Source organism: Phaethon lepturus, unplaced genomic scaffold, assembly GCF_000687285.1.
Source record: "Phaethon lepturus isolate BGI_N335 unplaced genomic scaffold, ASM68728v1 scaffold2662, whole genome shotgun sequence".
In the NCBI taxonomy this organism is placed as follows: Eukaryota; Metazoa; Chordata; class Aves; order Phaethontiformes; family Phaethontidae; genus Phaethon; species Phaethon lepturus.
This window is the reverse complement of record NW_010525348.1, coordinates 34,977-62,839: the sequence shown is the minus strand read 5'-3', so window position 1 is coordinate 62,839 and position 27,863 is coordinate 34,977. Positions and strand designations below refer to the sequence as shown.

Below are 27,863 nucleotides of genomic sequence, written 5' to 3'. Positions count from 1 at the left end.
GCTATTTTGGATTTTACATTCAAATAACAGTACTAGGTTCAATAAAAAACAATTTTCTCCTTCAGACCAATGCCTTCATTTAAACTGTTGTTTGATTTAAACTAAATGCAACTTCTTTCTTCTTCCAGTGGGCAACTTCATTTGGAGACTTTATGGATTTTCCTAAGGATTACTCAATGAAATATAATCGAAATACGCACTGGTATATATGTGTACATATAAAAAAATACAAGTGTCTTTGATTCATTCTTAATGAATTTCAAAATTTTTCATTCTTAAAAACATATTGGGAAAAACTTCAGTGTCATATTTGCTTATTTATTCAATTTCAGTCTTGCATTTACGAATCTAATATATTCTGCAAAATATTAAAGATAACCTAACCCAATTACTATTACTTAAAAAATTTGCATTTTTCGAGCAAAGTATTTTGGTTAACTATAAAAAGTACTCAATATTTTAATAACAAGAAGCTCTTGGAATAAAACCAGAACGTAAAGGCTCACTTCACTGTGATTTTCAACCCTTAAGCTAATTAATCATAAGTAGCAGCTTCCAGTGAAATTTTCCTAGCAAGGTATCAACACCTGCAAAGGAGAAAAATTAATGAAAGCATTGTCACAGTCTTAAATAAATACCCCACGCAATCACAAGCACGATGAACAAACAGATGTGAGTGCCTTTGATTATCCGAACGATCAGCCTGAGTGTTCAAATGCAGTAACGTCAAATGACAATTAATACTGATTTTATCTCAAGCACGAAGACTCGAGCGTTGCTGTCTAGCTGCCGGCTACTGTTCCCACCAACAGAAGTCACCCACCTGGGGCAGCATGCGATTTTCCTCCTCCAGCTGTCTTACTCTTGCCTCCAGCTGCCTAACATAGGACAAGGTTGATTCTAAAAATCAAAAAGAAAAAAACTCATATTATCCACAGAGATCTGCTTGTGTTTACTAGTGTCAGAGCCTGTGCCACATTCTGACTTGTGCTCACAGCAGACTGCCTCTCTCAAATGTCCATTAAACATTCAGCTCTGCTCCTCTCAAGGGCAGTGCAAGTAGCGCTGATACTAGAATTAATCCAATTCCTTGTTGCCTGTGATTCTAAACTGCTGTGCTTTATGGTGGTCCCTTCTCAGACACAAGGTATCTTACAGAAAGGCAACACAGACTTGAGTTCTTCCAACCCATCCCCCAAGCTCTGTGAGCTTGTACTCTATTTTGGAAATACTCCACAGTAGTAAGCATTATCCCACCAAGTCACCACTGAAAAGCCCAGAAAACAAAGACATTCTTCTGCAGGAAAACACAAAGAGGCCCCTCCACCGTGGAGGTCTGGTGGTGCACACGCAGCCTCCCGCCGCAAGCCGTGACCTCGCCTGCGGGGACCAGCTTGCCCGCATGGAGGCTCAAGCCTCAGCCTCTGCTAGGAATCAGACGTGTTGCCACGGCTTGAGCCTGTGCTAGAAACCAGATGTGTGTCCCCAGGGCCCTGAGAGGGTTTGGAGCCCGGCTGATAGCACGACTGCCTGGGGCACAGCGCTGCTCACAGCGGGTACTCCTCTCCCCACGCACGCCAGGCCAGTACCGTACCAGGGACACGCTCTCACAGTGCTGCTTTGCTGTGTGGGACTGGTTGAAGAGCAAAATCCTGCCCACTCTATTCACAAGTAACCTCACTGACCTTCAGAAGATAATATGGTTGATTATGGAGAATATGAGTCACTCCTAGTCTGCTCTGTTCCCAAGAACTTTATGTAAGAAAAGCAGATCCATGATCCATCCCTAAAAGCATCCGAGAACTTTACTATCACGCATTTCTTGGGTCGCACTGAATTTCTGCTATTAAAGTCCTATATCTAAGAAAAATACAGGCCTGAGAAAGTAGCGCTCGACTGTAAGAGAAAAGAGATCTTCTCAGTCCAGAAACACTGCTGTGACTCTTGTACCTCCTTGCATGTAGATGGAAGTCCGCTCTTGACTCAAGTGATCCACTCAACTTTCTCGGAGATGTCAATTCCAGCAATATACTTGTACTCATACCACCACATAACGAGTAAAATTATTTCTTTGATGATTAATGGTACGGAATCCACGGGTATCGGGGCAGTACTGTCAGTTGATATAACCCCGCAAAGCTGCATTGACGACAGAGCTGTTCGCTGGTTTAAAATGACAGCTGAATTTGTGCACCAGTTTCCTCTGATACCTAACCACCATGCCAGCCTGCCCATAAAATAAAGGTGATGGGAAATGAGGTGTCACCCACTGCTCTTACAAGACTGCAATGGGCTAAACTATGCATGCACAGCTAGTGCATGGGAATTTACACGATGTGAAGAAATTTGTCAAAAATGATTAATACACAGCAAGGCACCGGATTAAAAATAGCATTGTACAATAAAAGGGAAGGAGGTAATCTGAGGTTCTGTGCGCTCTGCTGCATAAGGATTTTCATAGCTAGTGATGGGTGCATCTCTGGAGAGTTACTAAGCCTAGCTCAGACGAGCACTTTGGAAGATGAAGAGCTTATTCAATTAACTATATACGACAGTGTACCTCCCACCAAATCAGCTTCCTTCCCAGCAGCAGCGCTTTTGGGAGGAGCCGCAGAAGTTCCCTCACCATTACGGCCTTTACTATAGGCTCCCAGCAAATCTCATCTCATCTCTTTGTTGTTTAGGTGGTGCGATCTTTTTGGGAGGGACTGAAGTAGTTGCTTTCTTTGGCACTAGTCATCTCTAAATTCACGGGTTACAAGTTCACTGCTATGTTAGCTTGGGCTCGGACTTCATGCTCAAGTCTGACTTTCCAGCTATGCCCACTAGCCTATTTCATGCAAGCTCCCTTCTGGATTCTCCTCAGCTCCGGGTCTCTTGTAATTTTCTGGTTCATCATTTATTAGCTCCTCATGTAGCGTACAGCTCTCAGTTTTATTTCTTCACTTGCATGTTGGGAGTCCAGAGTTGAGATCTCTGCTCCTTCAAATCACACAACTCTGCTGTCAGTTCACGACTTCCCAATGCCAGTTCATACCAGCTGAGGATTCGGTCTGAAATCTCCATGCCTGTTAATCTTTCTAAAGTGTGAAACATTTCTTTTCTTTAAAACTCCTTTTGTAATCTGATTAAAATGGAAAATTAGGTCACCTACCAAAGGCTTGATCTAGCAAATCCTTATTTGTGTGAGTCTTCTTGACACATAGACTAGATGCATATATATTTCAGTATCTGTTAATATATTTATGCTGTGATGCTATGAGCTTAGAGGGAAAAATGAGCTGAAAAGCCAGTTAAGGACATAAGAGACAGAGAAATTGAAAATACGCAAAGTGAAACATTGTCACCAGCAAAACTAATAGCAAACAAAACAAAAAAAAAAAAAAGAGAGTTGCATCTTAAAAGTATTTATGAGAGGCATATATGATCCATCTACTCTTAATCAGCCTGGAGACCAAGTGAAGAGCTCTAAATAAAGAGCAAATCTTAAAATGTCATCCAGAAAATGGTTACCTGATACCACTCTCATTGTCGTTCCAGGCAAATTTTCACAAGACAATTAAGCAATTTAAAACTGAAGCAGAATGAACTTATGATAGTAATGCTTCAGCTTCAGTATCTGAGCTGAAAACAAATATCTCCCAAAGGAAAAGCAGTACAGAAACTTAGCATCACTACCGTAACATCACTGTTGTCCTATAATAAAGCATTTAATAAGATGCTACGTCTCAGGCAACCACTGCTCTGAAACATAACCTGCGCAAACGCGATGATGCCTAGCTGGTGTCATTAGTCATAAAACCTTCTTGTGTTTTATCTTTCCCCAAACAGATTTATCTAACATTGCTCATTTTCACAGAGCTGCAAGTGCACAGAAAACCCTTCCTTATTTGCAGAATCTTAAACTTGAGTTGTAGACTGCTTATAGATAAACTTCCAAACACAAATCTGCTGAGCTTCCTCTGCTGAGAACACAACCAGGGAAAAACAGCATCTATATTAACATCATAAAAGCCCAACTACTATGTTATGGGTAATAGCACAGAAACTGTTAGCTGTGTTGAGATCAAATGCATACTCAAATAAAAACAGACAAACAACTAATTTGGGCCCACAACTAAACAAGATCTGACCACAAAGACATAACACTGTCATGTAGCCAAAGTACTTTCATCACCTGCGTGCTTCTTGGTGGCATTATTCCCACTCCTTCCCATCTTCCTTTAGAAGATGCTCTTCTACAGGAGCAACAATTCTGAACAATTCCCATTCTCAGGAATGGAGTCCTACCAAATGAGCTTCCCTGCTTGAGCTTCCCATGCTCTCAGCATGATTGAAAATGTCATCACTGTGTGATGCTTCATTCCAGGGCTGAAACTAAAATTATTTTCCAAATTATTAAAGAGATGGTAATATTTTGCTTTTAGGGAAATTCAGTGAAACCCACCCTTTCTCCACACACTCTAACATGTTATTAGAGAACATCAACATTTACGTAGCTGATCTCTTTGCCTTTTGACATCCACACTCTCAAAGCTAGTAGGTATTTCTGAGTTACATCAAACTTTACCAGACACGTTGCTGCCAAAGGCATAGGTGTGCCTTGGCTTTATCCATTTTGACTGCACCTGATCTTGTCTATCAAGTAATTCATAATGTTCTTTGCAACTACCACTGCCAGAATTATAAATGGAACAGAAATTTAAACAAGTTATTTTTTTTTTTTTTTTTTTTTTTTTCTTCAGAGGCTGGAAGGTTACAACGCACAGGCAACTGTGGGATTGCACTGGAGAACTTCTTAAAGACTGAAGTCCTCTACCCAGCTATTAACTCCCTGCAAAGCAAATAGATCAGAACCCCACAGAAAGCAAAAACTCAACAGTTCAACCTATATTTTTACTTGTTCAAGTGAGCTTGAGTAACAAGCACAAAACAGCAGGCAGAAAGGATTTTATCTAATGACCAGAGGAGCATTTGAGGTAAAGAAAGGGTAGGAGATGCAACGCCCCTAGTACTGATACAAACTCAGAAAGTAATGCAGAAGTGCTTTAACTCGACAAGTAAAATTGCATTTTTCTGCATTTTTAAAAAACAATTACTCCAAATTACAATAGCTGTCTGCAAAAATTGAGCACAGGGATTCCACAGACCTCCTTTTGACAACTTTAAAGGATAAACCCATCAATGCAGAAGATGCGACTTGCTTCACGGAAGTTAAAAAAACGTATATAATGTTTTAACTTTGGCGAAAACTGGTAATACAGCGGATGAACAAAGCAGACATCCCACAGGAAGCAGAAAAAAAATCCTCCAAGCTGAAGATACTTCGAAGGCTGGAGGTATTAGGAGCAAAGTGTAATACTGTTTGCCTTGAACCCTAGCCATTAACTTACGGCTGGCATGAAGAGAAGATGCTATGCTGGACAGAAGGCTGCTCGGAAGCAGCAGCAGCTAGTCCATCCTCACTGCCAGAAAATGGAAAAACACGATTTCATGATAATGCAAACATCACCTCAGTTCTGTTAACATCGACATTTTCTGCTTCCACTGGCTCAGCTCTATTGGTATTCACGTTCCTAAAGGAGGTCACCAGAATCTGGAGAGCTGTCACATCCCGATACGCATATTTTAAACACGGTATAAATAAAGGAAACTGCCAACAATTTACCTCAGCAAAGAATTTAGCATGTTACGTATAGCGATACTTTGATATATGGCAACAAAGGTTCGCTTAAGGTATATTCAACTTCAATAGGGAAAGTGATTTGTTATGCTGCTCTTCCTGCACTGCGTTGGCAGGAATAGAATAATTGCATATCAAATCGGATTTTGGTCATTCAAATCCACACCCAGCATCCCGCAATGAAAACTAAATCATCTTTCAATAAATGAAAGATGAAAAACAAGGCTGTGCAAGGGCTACTTTAAACCTTCCAGAAATTAACTGACAGCTCCATATGTTTATGGAAGGGTTTCTATGCTAACTGGGGAGCAGATTCAACGACACGCAAAGTATCTCCCCGTCCTATAATTCCTAGTCATCTGATTTAATTACTGCAATATTAATATTCATGACGAAAACATGTTATTGCTGCTATCCATCTCCTTTCAGCTACCTTGTTTGAATATAACAAAAAAAAAAAAATCACACTGTTGGATTTACACTAATGCAAATTTACACCACTTGCATCTCTAAATTGGTGAAACTGCTCAGTGTTTTACACTGGCAGCATCCAACCTCCCAGCGGCAGGATGAAATGACCTCTGAAGGTAATTTTTAGCCCTGTCTTCTATGATTTTCTATTATGGTTGCACATCTTACATAACCCTCCTATCAAGTAAGTGCTGGAGAACTTCTTATTAAAGTGCAGCAGAATTCCCCTGTAACATAGCGACATTATGATAAGTGCTATCATGTGGACAGAAAGACGCTTGCCTAAAGCAAAATTCTGTTAAGCTCACTGGAAAGTTTAGGAGCTATTTACCACTAAAGCACGCATTCTGGGAAGGTTTTGGGTCAGCAAACACCGTAGCATTAGCATTAAGATAGGGTTCTGCACTTCTCAATATTGCTTTTTTCTAAAATTCTCCCACCCCAAGCTGAGATTTCTTGCGATTACAGATCCAGCACTTCTTGACATCTCTCTGTAATTAAAAATATAATTAACTGAATATTTCAAAACTGAATCCTAGCAAAGGGAAAAGCTTACATATGCTAATTCGAACATCCAGAATGCAACGTTACCCCTGCCACTTCATTTTATTTCTTGGCCAATATGTGCCATGTCTCCCCTCTTCAGCACACATTACACACAGACATGTGCTAATTACGTTACCTCTGTAATCAGACGTTTTTACACAGATTTCATACAAAATTAGTGTTTTCTTGGCTGCAGCAGCTTTTAATCATGAATTATCTATTTATTACAAGAAAAAATACTTCTCATTGCTTTGAGGCAGCCCTAGCCATGCCTTTAATGATTCATCGACGCTGTCTGACTCAGATTGCCTATGTGTTTGCATTTGTCTAGATTTAAGTGCCACTTTGACACTGTGGATTACGCAGGTGCAGTGAGCAGATCCGGGCTGCCCGGGCTGCCACGTGCACGCTTCCCTGTAGCGAGGTGCAGGCATCGCTCTGCTCTGGCAGCACCCAGGGATTTCACTCTTGCTTAGGTCACCCAAGGAATGTCTGAGGTCACCCAACTGCTGCTGGTGACACAACCTACTAAAAATACAGAGTTGGTTTCCACTGAAGAACTTTATTGACTTAGGTTGGCATTTGCTGGAGGTTTTGTTTAACTTCGGGGTCCAACAAAAATTCCAGTTGAATTCCTGTACAAAAAAAAGCTTAAGTTTAAAAAACTCTCATAGAGAAAGAGGATTCGACTACAAGAGTACCTAAAAAAGATATCAGATGTCAGATGAGGTAAGCTGTTGTCTCCTCCTTCTCTGAAGCTATCCATAACACTCTTGCTAACAGGTGGATAACACTGTCACGCTAATGGTCTGCTGTAACACTAACCTTGGTTTGTTTGGAGTTTTTTGGTGCTAGAGGTGACAACAGCAAAGCTTTTCTTGCTGGCCTGCTTGATCTCCTGTTAGCTCCACTTCAGCCTGTGCTAAATGCATTTGCCACATTATTGATGAAAACTGAGAAAATCAAATCCATTATGCTATTGCTAAAACCTTTCCCACTGGCTGTTAGCTTGTTCTGGTATCGATTTTGTGTGTTTCATGATTGGTAAAATCCTTATCAGCTCTACTTACTTAACTGCTTGTCTTTGTCCCTATGCCACTGCACTCTCATTTGCCCATTAGGAGTGTCCCCCAACTGCAGGCACATGCCCTAGACTGGAAGCGCAGCAGCAGGAGAGAGGGGTGTTCAGTGCGCTTCTGGGCGAAATCAAATGGAAGACTGGAAAAGCAAAGCCCGAGACTAGCATTGCTTAGAGAAGGAAGGTAGATGAAGGCACTGGTTCGGGGAGATAAATAAGGGAGGGTTTCACTACTGGTACATAGAAAGAGATCCATAAAAAGACATTTTGACCTTACACCAGTGCCTCCTGGTCAGGTGGGGTTGCATCTGTTAAGTGGTCCCTTGCTGAAAAGGTCCTGGGTCCCCTGCAAACACATGGCCAGTGTGAAATCATGCACGCCTACATGGCCCCATGCATCCCCAGAGCCACCTCCAGCTTCTCCCAGTTCTGCTGTGTCCATGTTAAATGACCATTTGCATTACAACAAAATGAAAAAAAAAAACCCTCAATAAATGAAAATACAAAGCTTCCCAGCAACAGCAATATAAATGCAAAAAGCAGAGGACCAGAGGGTCAAACTGACTGAGGTACTGAACACATGCACTAAAGGTCCCTCATCATCCCCACAACTCCCCACAGATGCTCACAGCCACCTTTCTTATCACGTAGAATTGTATTTCACAGGCTCCAATCATCATGTTGAAGCAACATAGCATAGAAAAGTTAGTTTGGTCAAGAATTTTAGTATTGGTACAGCAAGCTCTAGTTAATAATTATATTGGCTTCCACTTGGAAGACTACAATGTAGGCCAAAACTGAAAACTATATCTCCAGGAATTCTGAATCAGATCAAACCTCTGAATCATTATTATGCTCATCTACTGCCTCGCTAGGAGGCAGTTATCCAACCTGTAAACTCCCTTTTGATGGGTTACTATTTATGTGACTCAAAACCAAATTCAAGTGATGCTCCTGAGAGAGCAGAAATAGAAGCTGTCACATTACCGAAGCCATTGAACAAAAGCACACACGCTTTTTCTTGATACAACCACAAAATAGGTGCCAAAACTCACAACAAAGATCGATAGGCACATGAATACGTGGAGGAACAACCAACCCACCCTCTTTCTCCTCGGTAAGGCATCTCCTTGTGTGAGTGAAACCAACAGTTCACGTTCTGAGTTTACGTGGGGCAAGTTTGGATGGAAAGACAAAGGCTGGGAAGGGTCCTGTAGCTGCATACACCTGTAAATAAATTGGACACCACAGATTGCAAGCGTACAGCAGCAGACTGTGTCCTACTGTCTACAGGCTGCAGACCACGGCACACAGCAAGTTGTGTCAGGAAACCCCTTCCTGACCCCTTACATCTTTCCCCGCTCGGAGAGGCCTCCAGTGAGGTAGTCTCACCTGGGAGAACATGGACAACCGTCTGATCACAGCTTCAAGAGATATTTGGGGAGCAGGCAGTACCAGGAAAGCAAGAGGGCAGTAAGGCCACTCTCAGGCTCTGTTTCCAGCTCCCTGGCTCACTTCTAATCCTGCCACTGCTCTGTTTCCTGCAATGGAAGCATCCTGCAGTAAACTGCAGTGTGCAGACAGCGGCACGAAGCCTTGCGTAAGCCCTGCCAGAGAGCCAGCGTGGTGACAGCATCTCCCGTGTGCAGAACAAATGCCAGCACACCCGATCTTCAGGGAAAAAGTATCATGTAATAATCCAAGAAGATAGCAGGATTTAATTCAGCTATTATCTGTGAGACTGCTGTCTCACGGGTACAGGAAAAGCTGCTGAGAGGGTCGGGTACAGGAAAAGCTGCTGAGAGGGTCAGAAGTCTTCTACATTCACTCTTAAACTCAGAACATTTAAAAGCTCTGCCAATATACAATTTCATATTGGAATAATGAGTCATACTTTCTAACGAGCATGAGATCTAATTTTGGATTTCAGACCTGTCCATCAGTCTCCCCGCAGCTACACACCCCTGCCTCGTGCACGAGGCATGCCACGTAGCGCTCGACGGGAAGGCATCACCGAGCCTGCGGCTACACGCAGCTCCTGCTGCCGTGGGGGCCGGACCTCCTCCCTAAGTGGAAAGAGAGGGCAAAGGGGAGCACCCACATCTCTTGCGTCTAGAAAGGAAGGCATCAAAACATTTCGTACATTTCCACGTGGCTGCAGGCATCCTCTGGCCCAGGGCAGGCTGCCTGCGTGGCCGAGATATCCGTCCGATATCCGTCCAAGCGGCCTGTCCCTGCAGCAGTGAGCACTTGGCAGCAGTGCAGCATCTCCTCCCAGCGACAGAGCATCAGCAGGAGGCACCGACTACGGCAGGTCACCACTGCAGCACCGGGACACTCTTGCCCCCCAGAAAGAAGTCGAGAATGTGCTCCCCAAAATCCCGAGTGTCTTATTACAGGATGGATATTTACTGGGAAACACAATGGGGAAAACTAGAAAAACAGCAGGTCTCCAAGGGAAAGTTTTTGAAGCTAGATTTATACAATTATCCATCTCTATGGATGAGTGATGAGGAGCACTCCCGTGATCAGGCAAGCGCAGAAGCTGGGGAACTGCCAGAGGAAGACAGGCTAATGTGGGCAAACACAGTGAAGATTTAAAATTATCAGGACAAAAGGGGTTTTTGGATTAATTTCTTGGCACAGAGTGATTAAGATGTAGGACAGGCTATTAAATGCAGTAAAAGATGTTGCAAGATTAAATATGTCCTCGAGACTGAAACCACCCTCTTGCTTCCCACAGCCCATTAAAGAGCCATCATATAATAACGCCTTCCTGTCCCTACTGAGCCTGGTCACATTTGAAGCAGGAAAGATGACCATTTTGTAAAATTACTCCACTGGCAATCTCAGCACAGAACCTAATTCTAAGGAAAAATTAACTATCCATTTCATGCTGGCAGCTACACTATAGCGGATGAGAAAGCTGTCTGTATAGCCTCTTTCTTTTCTGTAAGACTTTTTGGGGCTGATTGTGGAAAGGAGTAATAAAAATAAGTGTTCAAATGACATGGCTTTTAAGCCAAAAATCTATCAGTGCAAGCATGTCATGGTAGTCACCTCTCCAATAGTTTGTCTGCCAGGCCACGTAACACAAGAGCCTGGGCTGCTTCCTCCTCAGTTGGACCATCCATGTTTCCCCCATGGGAAAGCCCCAAGAGGGGTCTTGGAGATCAGGAAGCAGTCTAAATGTCCAGCTCTGGCTGAAATCAGCACCTTACTAAACTACTTCAGCACTCTGGAAAATGCTGCAGATGTCTCCTGCATGTTTTAGATACCTCAAACAAACCTGACTTCAGGGGTATAGCGATGCCTGTACCACAATAGACCAGGCACCCACCTAACGCAGGACCCTGCCCCAGCTTCACCTCTTTATTACCTTAATTTCTGGAGATCTAATCCACTGTTTCTGGGGTCCTGATACGATGCGGAGATTCTGTGGTTATTCTAGTGAGACTCTCAGCAGCCACTGCTTCTTCAGAACCACAGCCAGGGCAGTGACTGCCAGGCAGAGAGGACTCGGGTGCTGCATGCCAGATCCTGCCATGTTGCATTTTTAAGCATCCAAGCTCTCCCAGGGACAGGCACGTTTTGCATATTACCCCGTCCACCTGGCCAGACAGGGTCTCTCTACCCTCAGCCCACATTTTTCCCTGCCCTGTTGCCTTTCCTGACTTCCCTGAGATCTCTGTGGCTGTATCCCACACTGCTGCTTCTGGGCCTTAGGACTAACCAAAGACTGCATTTTATTTTGTGAAAAGTATACACATAAAAACCTACATCATTAAGTGATTCAGAACAATAACACTTGTGAGAGGGATAAAACATGGGAGCGTGTGTTTTATCAGGGGGGCTTCGGAGGAAACCAATGCACCATATCAACAGTTTTCTGGTTTCTCTGTCCCTTTCACAGTTATTTCACTGCAATTGTAATATGCTGCTATTATATTAACATGATGCTGATTAAGACACTAATAATTTAAAAGTAAGCTCAAACACAGGCGACAAAGCACAGCACAGATCATTACTGACAGGCTGCACAATACACATTTATCTGCTTTAAAGCTATCAACTTAAGGGTTGTATAACAATATACCCCCCAGAGCCAGCAAATGGTGGCTAAGCCCCTTGTGCTCTCTCTCCCTTTCTGCCAGCAGTGCATCTGCCAATGTCTTCCTAGCAAAACCAGCTGAGATTTCCTAAGTCAGCATGTTCATTGCCTGGTCAGCGTAACAGATTTCTCCAGTGATCCCGTATAGGTTGCGCAGGTCCCAGGACAGCAGATGTGGCAGCTCCCATAGGATGCTACTGCCTGTCCTGTTGGAAGCCCCTCCACTCATGTGACATTTTACCAGTATTAGTGAAGCTAATCCTTGGGCTTTAATACAATGTGATCATCTTGCTAATCAAAGAGGTTAGTGAAGCGCTTTCAACTTTACTACACTTCCAAAACATTTAGGAGAAAGATTCAAATATATCTTCAAGCAGCCCTAAATAAAGGGCAGTAAATCTTCCACAGAACCACTCGTACACCTTCGTTGCCAACACTGCCATCAGCCACCCAGCAAGGCCGTTTCTAAATCTGCACTTTTCACTCTGAGCCGTCTCTCAAACACATGAAACGATGCCATGCTGCTGTTGGCTGCCCATGCACCTTCTCCTTTTAGGTTTCAAGTACCATTTAATTCAACAGGGATGAAATCAGTCAAATATAGGATGTGCTCTACAACCTGAAAACAGTAAATAAACAGTTGCAATAATTCTGCAAGTCTTTAAATCAATGGCATATCTTTAATCAGGGATATAATACTTTGTTCAGTTGTACAAGGGACTTTGACATTCAGACAAAGCTTAGAATGACTCACAGAGCAGTCAAACTTGAGAGCTCTCACAGCTGCTTATCTACATCATCGGAACAAAACAAGTATTTTAAACAAGGTCTCCTCTGTTTATTTCCTGGTTACTTCACTAATGGGAAAGCAATTTACGTATTTCCGCCTCCCAAACATATAAATAATTGAGCAAGGATTTTGGTTACAAACGCTGGTGGAAAGTGTCATGTCCTTCACGCTGAGACTGACAGCGATCAAGTCATCCCTAGTTCTTCCGCCCCCGGCACAAGGCTGCGCAACCTCCCGAGGCCCCTTTCCTGCCCCGCTCGGCAGCAGGTCCCTCTTACGCTACATGGTGCGCACAGAATAGTGAGACAGACCTCAAAAATCAAGACTGCACACGTTTGTGTGTGTACATGTTGGTGAGGTGAGAGTCTTTTCATTCACTACCTGCCTTAGAGTTACTAGGATTTCATTCTGGCCACATACTGAAGGCTTTTTTTATAGGATTATAAGGACTAAAAATGTGCTCCTTCAGCAGCCAAAAAGACAGAAGAGAGATTTTTGCTCCTTAGCTGAGCGTTTCCTGAGCAGGCAGTACGGTACAGTCACAGTTATCATGTCCATCTGATTAATACCAGTACTAAAACTGAAATATAAGAATGTTGTGAAATATAATAAGTTCTAGAAAAATAAAAAATACTGACATTTTACTCTCCCAGCAGCTGCAAACTATGACTGTATCTCCTGAGACTTTCTAGAATGAAGACGAAAAGACATAAGTATTCCCAGAGATCCGGGCAATAAAAGACACACATGACTGTAACTACAAACTGAAGGAAAACTACATGTAAAACAGTTGGGGGGTGTGTGTAGAATTACAAATCAGATTATATTACATACATATGACCATTGCATTGAATTCATGTTAAAAAGACAACAAAACCAGACTTCCTACTATTTTATTACAGCTCAGGTACCATAGCAGTAAGGGCAAGGAAGGTAGAGTAAGTGTATAAATGAGCTGTCAGGGTAGCTGCTGTAACAAAATGCAGACAGCATCCTGAAATTTCTGAAGAAAATTGAGAAGTATAGACACCCTCAGAGGTTTAAGGCTAGAAAAATGCCATTAAAAACAATGCAGTCTGGCTTCCTGCCCTGCAGAGACAAGGGAATTTTGAGAATAATTCCAGGAATGCACTGTTTCCTTTTCGCTGCTGGAAGTGGACACGGTCAAAAGAAGGCTGTGGGCTTTTTCCTCTACAGAAAATTTTGGCAAAAAACACAAAAACAATTGGACCAGAATTAAGTTTATGAACGTTCTTCATGTGACTTAGGATATAAACATGAGAGCTGTGGTGATAAATTATTGCAGGAGGGTTATATCCTCCATTTCTGTGGTTTTTGTAAAGCCTGCCAACCAGTCCCAATCCATCTGCGTTACTTCCTGCCGTTCATGGGGACAACCCTGCTTTCACCTACAGAAACAGCAGGAGAAAACCTATATCGCTTACCCTGCGTCGCTTCATTTACATCACGTTGTGCACAAGAAGGAAAGCCGCCCGCCCCAGCTGGCAAACCATCCACAACGCTGCCTCCATCCACCTGCTTCTACAGGGGTGACGGCAAAGGTACCGTAGCACCAAGATCTGTCGTGCTACGGTTAAGCGTTACCAAAGGCCCTAAACATAGCGAGAAATCTTACACAGAAGTTGGCCCCCGGCAACCCACTGGTATTTCTTAGACGGTAACAACTATCTGGCCTCCACTGGGGTTTACCAGAGAACTCCTCTCGGGCAGAAACTGGGGCTTACGGATCAGGGGCGGGCTTTGTGCCACCGGCCCTGGAGAAGGCAAGGTTTCGCAAAAGACCATTGCTCACAGACTCCACAGAAACTTCCAGTCTTAACGAAGACTGAAAGGAAAATCTCAAAGCATGGGACTGGAGAGTATAAGGAATCTCCTTTCCTCCCATTCTTCTAATAGCAGCAATTACAACATACTGACTCCAGAAACAGTTGACGCACCAAACAACTTCTTCCTGGCAACGTGCCAGGAGCTCAGGAAAATTATAAGCTTGCCTTTCCTGTAGCATAAACACATTTCAATGAGGCTCCGCAACAACAACAGCAGCAGCAGAATTATCAGGCAGAGCAGCCGCTAAAGCCTACGTGCCTCTCTGCTGACAACCGCCAGCACAGTCGGGCCAGCCTGCACTTTCCAAGGAAAACGGCATTTTCTCAGCTGAGAACCTTTTCTTGAGTACTCAGGATCCAATGCTGGCAGGAACTGAACTCTTCCAGGGGAGCGGCAAGTTCCATCATTTCCCATCAAACAGAATCTGGTAGACCAAAGCACTTGGGCAGCAAGTGAAGCTAGAAGAGTAGTAATGGGAACTGCCTGCTTAGTTTCTGGGTTTGGTTTTGGGGGGCTTTTTTTGGAGGGAGTTTTTTGGGGGGTTTTGTGCCACTGTTACAAACAGGCAGAAGAAAAAAAGGCATTTAACACATCTGTAAACAACTTCGTAGATGGGAAAGTGGTAGTGAGTTGACATTTTTTCCACCTCGGTCTCCTCCAGTTCCCACATCTGCTTGTTACAAGCACAGCTGTGGATAAAGTCCTGCCACTTCAATGACTCACAATATTCCTCAGTTTCATTTTCACTCTTTGTTAAGCAAATGCTTGCACAGGCAGTCGGCATGGCTGAGTTTTGCTGCAAGTATTAGATCATGACCAGAGGCCTGCCTCCACGGACAGCAGACGGGAACAATTTACGCTGTACAGGACAGCAAAAATAGTGCTACGGTTGCAGAATACGTGTGGTGACTAGAGGGAGGGTATTAAAAGGCCACGGGCTTCTTCTGGTTTGCTTCTTTTAGTAAATGATACAAGGATGCCACAACGGGTTAACTTCACTGAACAAAGTGCTAAGCTGGCATTTGATACTGGAGATGGGCAGAAGGATTTGGTTTCTGTATTCCACACAAAGGGAATGGCTTAAAATTGCAGTGCTACCTGCTCTTAAACCAAGCAGAGAGCGCTCTTGATACCACCATTTTGGTTTGGTTTTCTATAAACTAACTCAAATTGCTGTAATAGGCAAACTCTGGATTTCTCAGTTAATACCCACGCTCCCAGGAACCCTGACTGTAAGGGCTGCTTCCCATGATCAGAAAGGAAAAGCCCAAGATTCAACAACAGTGTTATACCAGGCTTACCCAGGTGTACAACTTTGGTAACTATGCTGGGATCCATAAGTGAAAAAACACTGGAGTTGCCTGGGCAACATTTTAATGAAACATTTATCACTGTGTCGCCTAAACATCAAAAGCGTTATCCAAACGTCATCTAAACGTGACTGAATGCTGTTGCAGTGGAGGGCACCACTTTCAGCTGAACGGAGAAGAGGCACAGCACACAGCCACATCGTTTCCTCTAAGACTCACCTGCCCCTGAGCTTCTCCTGGTTTTGACCTCACTTAAAATTTCAAGCACAGACAGCGAACACAGTGATGACCCTGTGACCAGGGCACTGTTCCAGGGCAATAAACGATCAAAGATCACCCTTTTATTTCAGACTGGTCACAGAACAGACACCAGCTTTCCCCACAAGAAATCCCAGTAACAAAAAAACCTTTTGTCAGCTTCCATATTTGCTTGTTGATTACCATACTTACCAAGAACATCTCATATTTTGATGAAAATGCTTATACTTGTGTTAAGCATGAACATGCAAGTCATTCCTCTGTCTTAGAAGAATACAAGATTAAAGGGTCAGGTCTCAAAAGGATTGGATTTTTTGGTTAAAAAAAGATTACAGGATCGGCTCACACTTTCAGAATGGAAAAGAGAAAGCAGAGTCGGAGAAAGGAAACTTGACCTCAATTTGAACTAACAAGTGAGACAAATCTCTTATTGTGGAAGTCAAAGGAATGCAGACCTGTGTGTAAAAGTAAAATCAGAGGAAGTAAGTAATAATCGGTAAACTGAGGTTAAGAAAATCACCCTATCTTTACTGCCTTATTCTTAACATGAACACAATGTTGCTTATGTTATGGTAATGAATTCCCTGTAAACTTAAAAATAAGTTTGTTTTTTTTTCTAGGCAGTTTTCTTCAAGTCACCCATTACCTCCAAAGAAAGTCTACAATCCCTTGATCATCAAAGTATTTGCCACTGAACATGTTAAATGTCGGCAATAGCTAATTTTGTTTCAGAAAAGCTCACTATGCAATGTCAATTCCCACTTTTCTCTACTAAGCCCAAATAATATCCACTACTGGTGCCACCTAACCAGTTTCTTTCCTCAGCTGGCAACTAAATACATTTCAGAACCGTAAAATAAATGCATTACAGTAAGTTGAAAGCTTTTTTTTCTTGAATGCTCTTATGACTGTACATTTGTTAAGTACCATACTTACTGCAACAATAGTCACAGCACTGCCAAAAGTGACATTTTACTCTGTTTTATTAAAAATATTTGTGTTAGCACATAAGATATTTAGCAACTCTAGCCAACAGTGTCCAAAACAGAAGTTGGCGACTCTTCTATCGTAACTGAGTTCTCAAGATAACACATAGAAAGCTGGGGAAGGTGGGGGGAAGTATATACTCTGCAACTGCACAATGTGTTTATAGTAAGCATTAGCCAGATCTAACCTCTGGCATTTTGATCAATACAGGAATTTCATGGGCAAACCATTTTTACCCACTTCTATATAAATGTTCACACATATAAGTAAAACTACCAGCAGAACTGACTGTTCTAACTGAAAACTCTGTTTCTCTCCAAAGCACATCAGCAAATGTTCTTGCTCAACTCTGTAGTAGTAGATTAACCACAAGTGAACATGCCGTAAGACTACCTGGAGCGACTGTGCCTAAGGCTGACATTTGGACATGTAGAAATGTCTATTTCTACGAATTTTGTAAGGGTGCCGCAGTCCGTAATTCCCAGGTGTTCAGATCCTGTCTCACATGGATTTCTAGTAGGAACAGGACAACCAACCCATCACAGACACATACTGCTTTAAGATCCAAATCAGTTTTCCTAATCTTTAATCAGAGACACATCACTATTTAACACACTAACCTAGAACTAATGCAGGACACTTGCAATTTGACTTTCAATTTTAAATACTCTTAAAGTTGCAAGATGCTTTTCCCCACAAAGGCAAGACTAAAATTCACCCCATGAAAGTCTTTTACTATTACTTTTTATTATTTATTTTATTACTTTTACTATTTACATAGTCTTTTATTTTCATGTTGTTAGAACATTCAATCAAATCTGCTGGGCCAGATAAATGTCTTTACAGGAAAAAGGACATTTATCCTTTGGAAAATATCATGGAAAACACAGGTTTTCACAAATTACGCAGTAAGTGCTGATATTCTCCGGAAATGTCTTTGCAAGTTATTATTTACTGCTTGAGGATCATATCTGAGGAAATTTCACATATCACAGAAGAGCTTTCCCACACTGTAAAAAAATAATTTCCCGTACTGTATATTGCGACTCCTCTCAAATTAAATTCCTTTCCCTGTTGAAATAATGGATCAAACCCATAGAGTTTAGTTAGTGCATTGAATAGATCACATCAAGCCAAAGTCACTTTGATCCTAAAAAAAAGGAAAAAATAAGACTGTTGAATCAGCAGTGTCATACGCTAGATTAAATTTGCCGCTAATCCAATCAGATACATCACTTGCTTTGTCCTACATGTTAAGCACACACCACCCCAATCTATTAAAGACCACGCATTTCATTAAATAGTGCTGGTTCATAATTCCCACTTAATGCCTCAGCACAATTAAAAGGGAGTTTAAACTCTACTTCCCCTCGCTGATGTGTATCTTTGCGATCGGCTGCTTTGCCACCCTTGGCAGGGTGTATCGCCACTAATTGCTTCCGGTTTTACGCTGCAGTAAAACGGGTCATGTAACTTTGGCGATGACTGATATCGGAGCAGACATGAGCTAAGACGCAGCGTAACCGGGCACAAACCACGAGTCTGGCCAAGGCCACTGCTGAGCTGGGCGTGGATGATGCCAAGGCAGAAAGGAAGGAGCTTCCCTGCTTTGCAATACACAACCAGGCGAACGCAGCGCAACTGGCAAAGGGGTGTGTGACCTGCTCAAAGTTTAGCTGTACTCCTGGGCCGAGACAGATGGATAAATAGCATATTTATACACTTTAGATATTTTTAATTTCTGTGTATATTGATGCTTCAGGTGGGCTGTTGCACCTTCCTCGCTGCAGCTTGGCAGAAGTCCAGCTGCACGCTTGCTGCTCTCTGTGGCAACGCTGCCCATAACTTGATGGGTTGCATAAAACTCAAGGGAGGCATGACTCTTCATTTGCAGAATTTACATATTAGCCAATTTAAATACCCAAAGTGGGGACCAAAACTAAGGACAAATGTAGACTCCCCTTCACGCCCTGCACAGTTATAAAAAGAGCTTCACAATGCGAGTTGCAGCCTCAGAGCAGGGCTAGGGTCAGCTCTCCCAGGACAATCTCCTTTCCTTCGCGAGCAACCTGGAATCAGTATTATTGGATTGATACATATTTTCATCATGCTGAGTCATTTCCCAAACACTAGTCTTTACCTGCTAATTGTTAAGTTTACATTTTCACCAGTAATTGGCTTTCACCTGCTGCTTTTGCTGCTACAGGCTTCAAGAGACCTTAAACACTTCTTACCCAAGAATTCAGTCTAACCGAGCACGGTGAGTTGCTTCACAGTATAATTAAGTCTTCCCGACCCTGTGAACCACAATGAAAAACTTAATCAAGCGTAAAAGAAATTAGGGATGTTGTTACTCAAAACGCCCAAATTTTACACGTCATATTTCTTAACTGTAAGATTATTTCATGTCTGTCATTCATTTGTTCTAGCTTCGCTGTGAAAAGACTGCAGAAAAATTATGCTTATTTGAAATGTCACCTTTAGCAATCTTCATACCAAGTTTAAGCTCAATAAGCTCATACTACATTCAACTGAAAGTCTGTTGAATGAAAGAGGAGTTTGACTGAACATAACTGAACACTGTAATAGCACATAATCGAGGGTAAGATTGCTATCCCCAGCAGAACTCTCTCTAGGAAAAAATCTGTTTCATGCTAAGAGGATAGGTTAATTACCATTTCCCCCCAATAAAATTACTTTTATATAGTTTTTGCTTATTATATTAGAACAAATGATGTATGCACATTTTTAAATATGATTTGTCTCTTCGTGAAGGCAATCATAATCAGTAAACTCCTAAGTCTCTACTCAGTTTTTACTGTGTTTACTTGAAGAAACTCTCACTAAGCATCACAACCGAGTCTTTAGATTTTATCCCATTCTCACTACTGTCATTGTCTGACAATTTCTGAGATTGAGAATTAATAAGTATTTTCCTTACACTGTGACTTCCTTACATCTTTGTATTACCTGTCAACATACCTATTAGCTTGAACACTTAGAGATATGCCAACAAAAATACCTGATAGCCCATGGAAACCAGTAAGAGTGGACATATGCCTCCACGTCCTCCAGATTTTGCTTCCTATCTTCTTGTCAAACACATCTCTCATATTTGACTTGTTTATCAGCTGGATAAACATGCACATTGTCAAATTTCACACTCAGAAGCATCATTTCGACCCTAGGGCAGACATTCACATAATATATTTTTGCAGCTGGAGAACCCGGAGAAGACAAATATGCTTTGAAAAAGGCAGCAAGATCAAGGCCATATGAATAAAGATTTAAGATTTATTTAAGCAAAACAAACTTTTTTAAAATAATAAAAAAACAAACATAACATTCAAATGAAGTTAGATCCTGTCACAAAGAAGTGTCAGAGGACAAGTTTCAAAAGAGTGGAAAAAGTCCATTTTCAAGTATGCCACCTAGGACCTTTTTCGAAGTGCTAGCATACACACAGAAACTTTCTGAATGCTTATATAGCTATATTTAACCTCTAAAAAATATGCACCATTTCATATTGGTATGCTGCAGATCTTGTATTTGCTGTAAGGATAGCTCTACTGCCAATTCCCATGAATTAATTCAGCATTTAGAAAAGTAGGGAAAATGAAACATTTGACACTGAATACAAACAGAAATTTCATCAGAGTATTCTGAAGATCAGCACAAGATGTTCTTCCATGCCAACTTCAGTCCCACAACACACAGCTTACCAACAGGGCCGGTATGTACGAGAGCGCTTATGGATAAGTAACACCTATTCTGCACACCAATATTTCCATCCCGGTGTTTTCATAGCGCTTTCATTTTCAACCAACCAACAGTTTTGTCTCGCATGTAGAACTTGCCGCATCGCTGTAAATTTAGGACATTCAAGGGTGGATGGATAATTTTAGTAAAACTAACACAATCTGAGCCAAGATCGATTTAAAGATCCCATTTGCATGCCGTTTCATTCTGAAGCCTTAGTTTTGCTGCTATTTTTTCAAATTAATATCAGCCTAAGAAGGGCCTGTATTTGGCCCTAGTATGGCTTGTCACTTCTTATACCTGTCTGACCCGTCGTTTGTACTTTTGCCGTTTTGACTCTTTCTCTGCATTTCCCTTTGCAGCCATCCATGGACCCAAGAGTCATTTCTCAGAGGCTGAACTTCTGCCCAACTCAGAAGTTTTAGCTTGAATACTGTGTCACTGAGCATCGGACACGTGCACCGTTCCACACCGATGTCCGTGAGCTTTGCAGGGGTATTTTCAGCGATTGTCCTCGCACGTATCTGCTCCTACCATGCCTGTTTTGTTATAGGAGCAAGTAATAACCCTCCCAAATGGGAGTCACAAGAACCTGTTGCACTTGGTGTTATACAATGTGGAAGGAATAAGAGGAGAATAAAGTCATGAAGGGCCTCCTTTACTGCGGTTCAAGGAATTGGTAATACCTGCCTAGCCCCACCACACGTCCCACCCTCTGCCCCACATATATCACATAGGTGGGCTGAGCCGTAGGCATGGGGACCAGAACAGATGCTCTCCTTTAAATGCTCCTTTCAAAACAGGAATTGCCCATATTAATCCCTGGGGCCTCTTCCCACCTCCAGAAAGAAAATGTCTAGCTCCTCAGCTCATTTCAAAGATTATTCACTCACTGACTTACCTCCATGGGAAGAAAGTACTTAGGGCATTTTCTTTTAAAGGCTTTTAATTCTTAAAGTATCATAAATGTAATTATGATATATATGGTCATGACATGTATTTCCTGTAATAAAACAGTTTAAACAATGTCCCCATCCTAAAAAGCCATGATGGGACGCTGTATGGTTAAGATTATTAATGTGCAGAGACTGAGTGAAAATTTGATCCCGATTTGTTTTCTTGAATTATTCAATGCAATCAGGTGTGAAGAGAAGCAATCTTCCCTAAGAATATAGGACAAGCTCCGTATTCTTTATTCTCTCTCTGGCTCCTGTGTCAGAAAATCATAAAAGCTTTCTAGCTTCCCTTTTAGAAAAAAAACATAAAAGCTTCTTTAGATTACATTAGATGTGAAGTCAGTGACTGAAATGATGGGAGACTGTCCATGAAGCCATCCTAAAGGACATGCTGTCAGTTAAGGATTTGGTTGCAGCTGCACCAAAGTTGTCAACAATCTGAAAACATGTCTCGCCCACAGCCACTGGGCCTCTGACAACGGGAATGCCACAGCTCTTCCAGAGGCTCTGGACTTGACATATTCACCCTTGAAGCACCAAGTAATGCTTTTTAAGAGAGACATATGTACACCCACCACAGCGTGCCTCTACCACCTACGTGTGCCTATGGTTAAAAGTTAAATTTAAAACAGATTTACATTTGTTTTATAAAACACCTATAGCAGGATTTAGGTGGAACTTGGACTACTATATCCAAAACAGTACTCTTTTCTTCCAATGCACTGACTTGGGCTCTCCGAATAGACAGAATGCTCAGAAGTGAATTCCACCAGCACAGAACAACAACTGTTTTGGACAGCAGCACGTTTTGTGTAGTCCTGCTGCAGGACATCCACTGCTTTTCTCCGTGTTCTCTCCGCTATCAGAAGACCTGCATTCAGCTCAGTAAAAGCATAACAATTTGATTTTCACTTCAAGTTATGTAGATACCCTACAAATATGTACACGTATTCGCATTTTCCTATCCAACTACTGTATTAATAATTGCTCCAGGCACTGTAAGAGGAACTCCAGCTTGTGTCAAGAAGCACAGCCCCACTGAAGTGACAGGGGAGCCGGCCCCAAGAACAGACCATAAACTGCTGCCGGCATCAGGACTCATGGGTGCTGAGACACGGCTTGCTTTGTAAGTCACAGGACCTCCTCATTTCCCTCCTTCCCTCTTTCAGAGGCAACCGCCTCAGCCAAAGGGACTGCCTCGTACTACGTGTTTGCATACCGCCTATTCCAGCAGAGCTGCCATACTGTCTCCTCTGATATACAGACGCTGAGCAAACCGCACGCCATCGAGACAAATTCCCTAAGAGCGAGTCCACTGCAACCAGCCAAAATTGAACAGCCTTGGCCTTGGCTGGCAGCCAAGCAGTGTCCCAGCTGAAGCTAACAGTAAGTCTTCCACTTCTGTGATGATTAACCTAATGGGTATATTTATAGCGTAAGTGCCGTATATACCCGCTGTAAATGCTGACATCCACTGTAAATGCTGACAGCGATTTGTTGTTTAATAAATTATGGGTCTGATTTTCAAAGGCAGCCAAGCGCCAGCTCTCTTCCCACTGAAGCCACTAGGAAAAAAGTCTCTCGATATCAGTAGAGTCAAATGAAAACTCAAGACTTTTAAAATTCTTAATTATATGGAGATGTAAAAGCTCACAGAAACAAAATGAGTATATAAAAATGTAAACTGCTTAAACAATTATTTAAATTTATATCAGACCAAATTTTGCTGTTTGCAGGTATTTCACAGCAAAGCCATAACAGATGTGAAAGCCAAAAGGAGCAAGAGAGAGAGTTAATAGAGATTCATGACTCTTCTGTTTCTTAAACCCAGACATAACACATGACGACTGAGTCTTAACCTTTCCCTGAAGGAAAGTACATGACAGTACATTGTTTCTTACAGAAAAGGTAGCTATATCTTGTGGCAGTAACATGTAAAATTTAAATTACATGAATAATTAAGAAGAGATTAATAGATATCTTCAGTAAGTAATAAGTTTCACAAAAATAGCATCAACATACATGTTTTAAAGCCCTTAACTGCGAGTGTAGTAAACAGTAAATTACTTGCAGTAAATAATTTTTACTTTCATAAAACAGTCTATCAGTTTATAATGCATTTACAGCAGTAGCTAACATATATCTAAAGTTTCAATACAGCGTTTTATTAAGGGCAATTTAAAGTAGCTGGTTTTTGTTAAATGTAAGGATCAAATCTGCTACCTTTACTCATGCCAAACTCATTTTACTCAGGACCTGATCCTGCACTTACATTCAAAGTTGGTGTTAAGAGTACAAAGGTTTAGCCACGTATCGCTACCCCCAGGATAAAGCCCATTTCCTCAAGAAGTCCCAGTTTATTTCTGAAGTATCTCCCATCCAATCGCTAGTACATGTAATCCTCGGTACCTAGTTATTTGGGTACATCCAAGAAGCTAGATCCCATAACATCTGGATTAATGAAAAAGGTATTTCCAAAACAAGTGCCAGTGAGAAGAGCCTCCTCTGTCAGGCTCCTGCCACTTTCAGCACTTAAAAAGAGCAGAAATCAGCAGCAAAGGTAACAGTTATAAGAATCTAATAAATCACTATTACTAAAATTACTTCTTGCATGAGGTTCTACAAAGGTATTAGGTAAATGAGAGGCACTTAAACTGCAGTGAAACACTTTCTCAGATTTTTTTGGGTGCAATAGCTCTCAGCAACTGCCGTCTGCTCTAAGTCACGACAACAGGCTATGTTACAAAATATAGCGGGGAAGGGATGACACAGAAACCAGCCCCAACTTTCAAGTGCGCAAGGTGGACAGACGTCTCTGCATTTCAGAAATCATTCTTCAGACCAGAATACTGAGCCCTCAACAGTTAAAGCATTTCCCATGCATCCTCAGCTGAGATCTTAGCGGAGAAAAGGCTGAAAAGCAACAAAATTGCCGGGACGCCATTCAGTCACCCCCCACTGTTGTGCCACACAAAGATGAATTCAGAAAAGCCACTTCTGAGGAGCTTTTACAACCCAAAGAGCAGTTAATGGAATGGCAAAACTTCCCTGCCAGGACACCAGAGACCTCACACAGCAGATTTCACCTGAGAGTACATGTTTCAATGTTTGAGTTCTAAATCTCCAGAAATAGGACTTCAAGATTATCATTTTCACACTCCCTTGGCTAAGGTGTTACTCTAAAAAGAAACTGCTAAAGAGAGCTCTGTTACCTGAGGTAAGATTAAAAATAAGGTTTCAGGGCAAGTAAGTTCAATGCAGGATGTATATGTGTTTAAGAGACCCATTTATTCCATGCAGTTATATTTCTCCCTGATCTTTCTTTCCTTTCCATGCAATTATATTTAGAATTAATAGGATTTAGAATTATACTTAGAATTACATAGTCAAAACTGTAGAGCTGTGTCCATCTTATTAAGATGCTTTCTAAACCAATTTTCTCAAAGATTTCTCAGCCATCTGAACTAGATATGGATTTTTTTTCCCATTTTGCAATTTTACAGAGATTTGGATTTGGAAAAAAAAAATGCTTAAACAAAATTAAGCTTGAAAAAAGTACCTGCTAATAACAACCATTTGCTTAATGGTAGTTGTACAGACACTGCAGTAAGAGATTGCTTACATCTGCAAATAGAAACCGTTTCTAAAAATTAGTTGTATAAACCACCACACATAAATCTATGGGAAATCAATGCCCATGTTTCTATTAGGAAGTAGTAATGAATTATTCCTTATCCAAGAAGTAACATAGGCTTCTTTTTTTTTTTTTTCTTTCCCCCGTGCAAAATTCTGAAGGCCAGATCCAAAGCCCTTAACAGTCAGTGAAGCTTCTCACTAACTTTCATGTGCTTTGGATGACACCCTTTGCCTGTCCTTAATCTTGTCAACAAATTCTATCATATCCTTCAGAGAAAATCATGTAGTTCTTTTAAGTATGTCTAATCCATAAGGACAAAGCTTTAATGAGTTTCTAAATTTATATCTTAAGAAGTAAAATAAAATAAAATAAAAAGCCCTGTGACCTAGAATCTATTCCAAAGCACTGCTCATCTTTTCACAGGCTCCATGCATTCTTCTGCAGTGAAGTCTGTGGATCAGATCTATCTCACGTACATGAGCTAATAGGCAAAAAACAGGAAAGAACTCTCATGCTACACAGAAATATGGTTTTCACCATATCCCTGAAAAGACAGCAAAGTGGCCATGCTTTGAATACCCGCTGTCGCCCCAGAGAAGCTACCACCTCATCTACCTGCAGGTTTACGTCGGTGAAAAGCTACATGCATTAATGTGGTTATACAACTTGACATACCGTTTGCTAACGGTCCGTGCACATGTGTGTGTGTGTGTACACAAATGCGTGGGTTGAGAGAGGTACAGAAATTGTGTATGTATTTAAAGAAGAAATCATGTAAAATTTCTATGCAAAAAAATCTTCGCTACGATCTCTTACCAGCACAGGGGCAAAGGCAGATTTCACCTTTCAATGAATAAACATTTTTTTATTTAGATAAGCATAGGAATGCCTTACTGTTCCCCAGATCTTCACAAGGGAAGAAGCCATGGTATTGACAGTCTAAGGAGACTGTGAAATGTTCATCACTGGGGTTTGAAGAAAAAGTTAGAGAAACGTTTGTCAGACAGGGTTGAGATTGGAGCTACCTTTGCCTTGGGCAAGAAGGTAAATGAGGGGACCCCATAGGGCCCCTTCTGTATGAGTTTTCTGAGAGAGTGTCTGTCTGTCTGACAGCATGACATCATTTTCAGATGAGATACACTAGTTTTAGTAAAAACAACAAGTCAAAAAAATGAGGGATGGAGTAGGCCCCTGGAACAGCAACAGACTTCTTGATTCCCACTGTCCATCCCTTAGGTGCTTTAATAAAGGGCAGGATATTGTGCATCATAAAATGAGAGAGAGAAAATTCGTAAGAATTTCTTGTGTTCCACTGAGTTTGTTTATAATTTTGCAGTTCTGTAATTTAAAAGAATTGAACAGTACTTTCCATGCAGACTTTATCAACCTGAAAACAACCACATCCTAGTCTATTACCTAGGGTTAATTAGACTTCTAGCAAAATGACAAATGAAAGCAAACACCAACCTTTCACTTGTTCCTATTCAAGGATGTAGATTCCTTCAAATGACCCAACTCTGTACCCTACAGGAAACTGCAAGTCAAAATAATTTACTGAGTCCCTTTTTATTTAATTTTTCATTTAAATTTGTTCACTTTAAGGTAAATAAAATAAACCAAAGCTGGTAAGCAGCTAGGGGAGTGCAAGATGAGTGGGTGAATTGATTGGAAAAGGAAGGGAATTTAGTCCATTTAGTTGTCAAAGCAGAACGTACAGAAAAATATGTGAAAATATATAAACAATAAACAATGTATTTATCACCACACTGATCATTATAGCTGCCTGGTGCAGCGCTCTCTGCACCCCTTTTTTCTTTTATTGTTTTTCTAGTGTATATAGTCCTTGTGGAAAGGACAATATTCCTTTGTGTTTTCATATTGGTAGGCACATTTGGGATGCTGCTGCAATCTAGCCTGTGTGAACCTACAAGGCTAATGTAAGATACAGCAGGGAGGGCCAAGGGAGAAAGCAGCAGAAGGGCAGCAACCAACATCTGCAGCAGCAGATGAAAGTACAAACCAACCTACTTCATCTTCTCTGCTGTTGAACAGATTCGGATATTGCTATTAAGGCTTGACCCGGAATAAGTCACGACTACATCAGAAAGAGAGGGCCAGGATAGCAGAGGGCACAGGTCCAGAAAATGTGCCTTGAAGTTATCACACCTTTTGACTCCTAACGGTGATAAAATAGTCCCCACTGATGTTTTGACCTTCTCCCACCTGGTGCCAAGCAGAATCCTAGAAAAAGACCTCCCTTTTGTAAAAACAGATGGGGTTGCAGACAAGCTATAGAGGGGAGCTGCCGGGCACACAACAGTGCAGAATGCTCCCCGTCACATTGCTGGTGTACAGAACTGCAGGGAGGGAGCAGGTAAAACCCCAAACCAAAACGCCTTTTGTACTGTGCACCTCTCTTTGATCCTGCG

The 27,863-nt window shown here is 41.7% G+C and overlaps 1 protein-coding gene across 1 annotated transcript in view; it reads right to left on the bottom strand.

Moving 5' to 3' along the window:
- CCDC85A (coiled-coil domain containing 85A) overlaps window positions 1-27,863 on the bottom strand; it is a 78,620-nt gene that overhangs the window by 15,792 nt on the left and 34,965 nt on the right. The window contains exon 3 of the mRNA XM_010282706.1: window positions 824-900. Coding sequence (XP_010281008.1) covers window positions 824-900 — 77 coding nt within the window. The remainder of the gene's footprint in view (window positions 1-823; window positions 901-27,863) is intronic.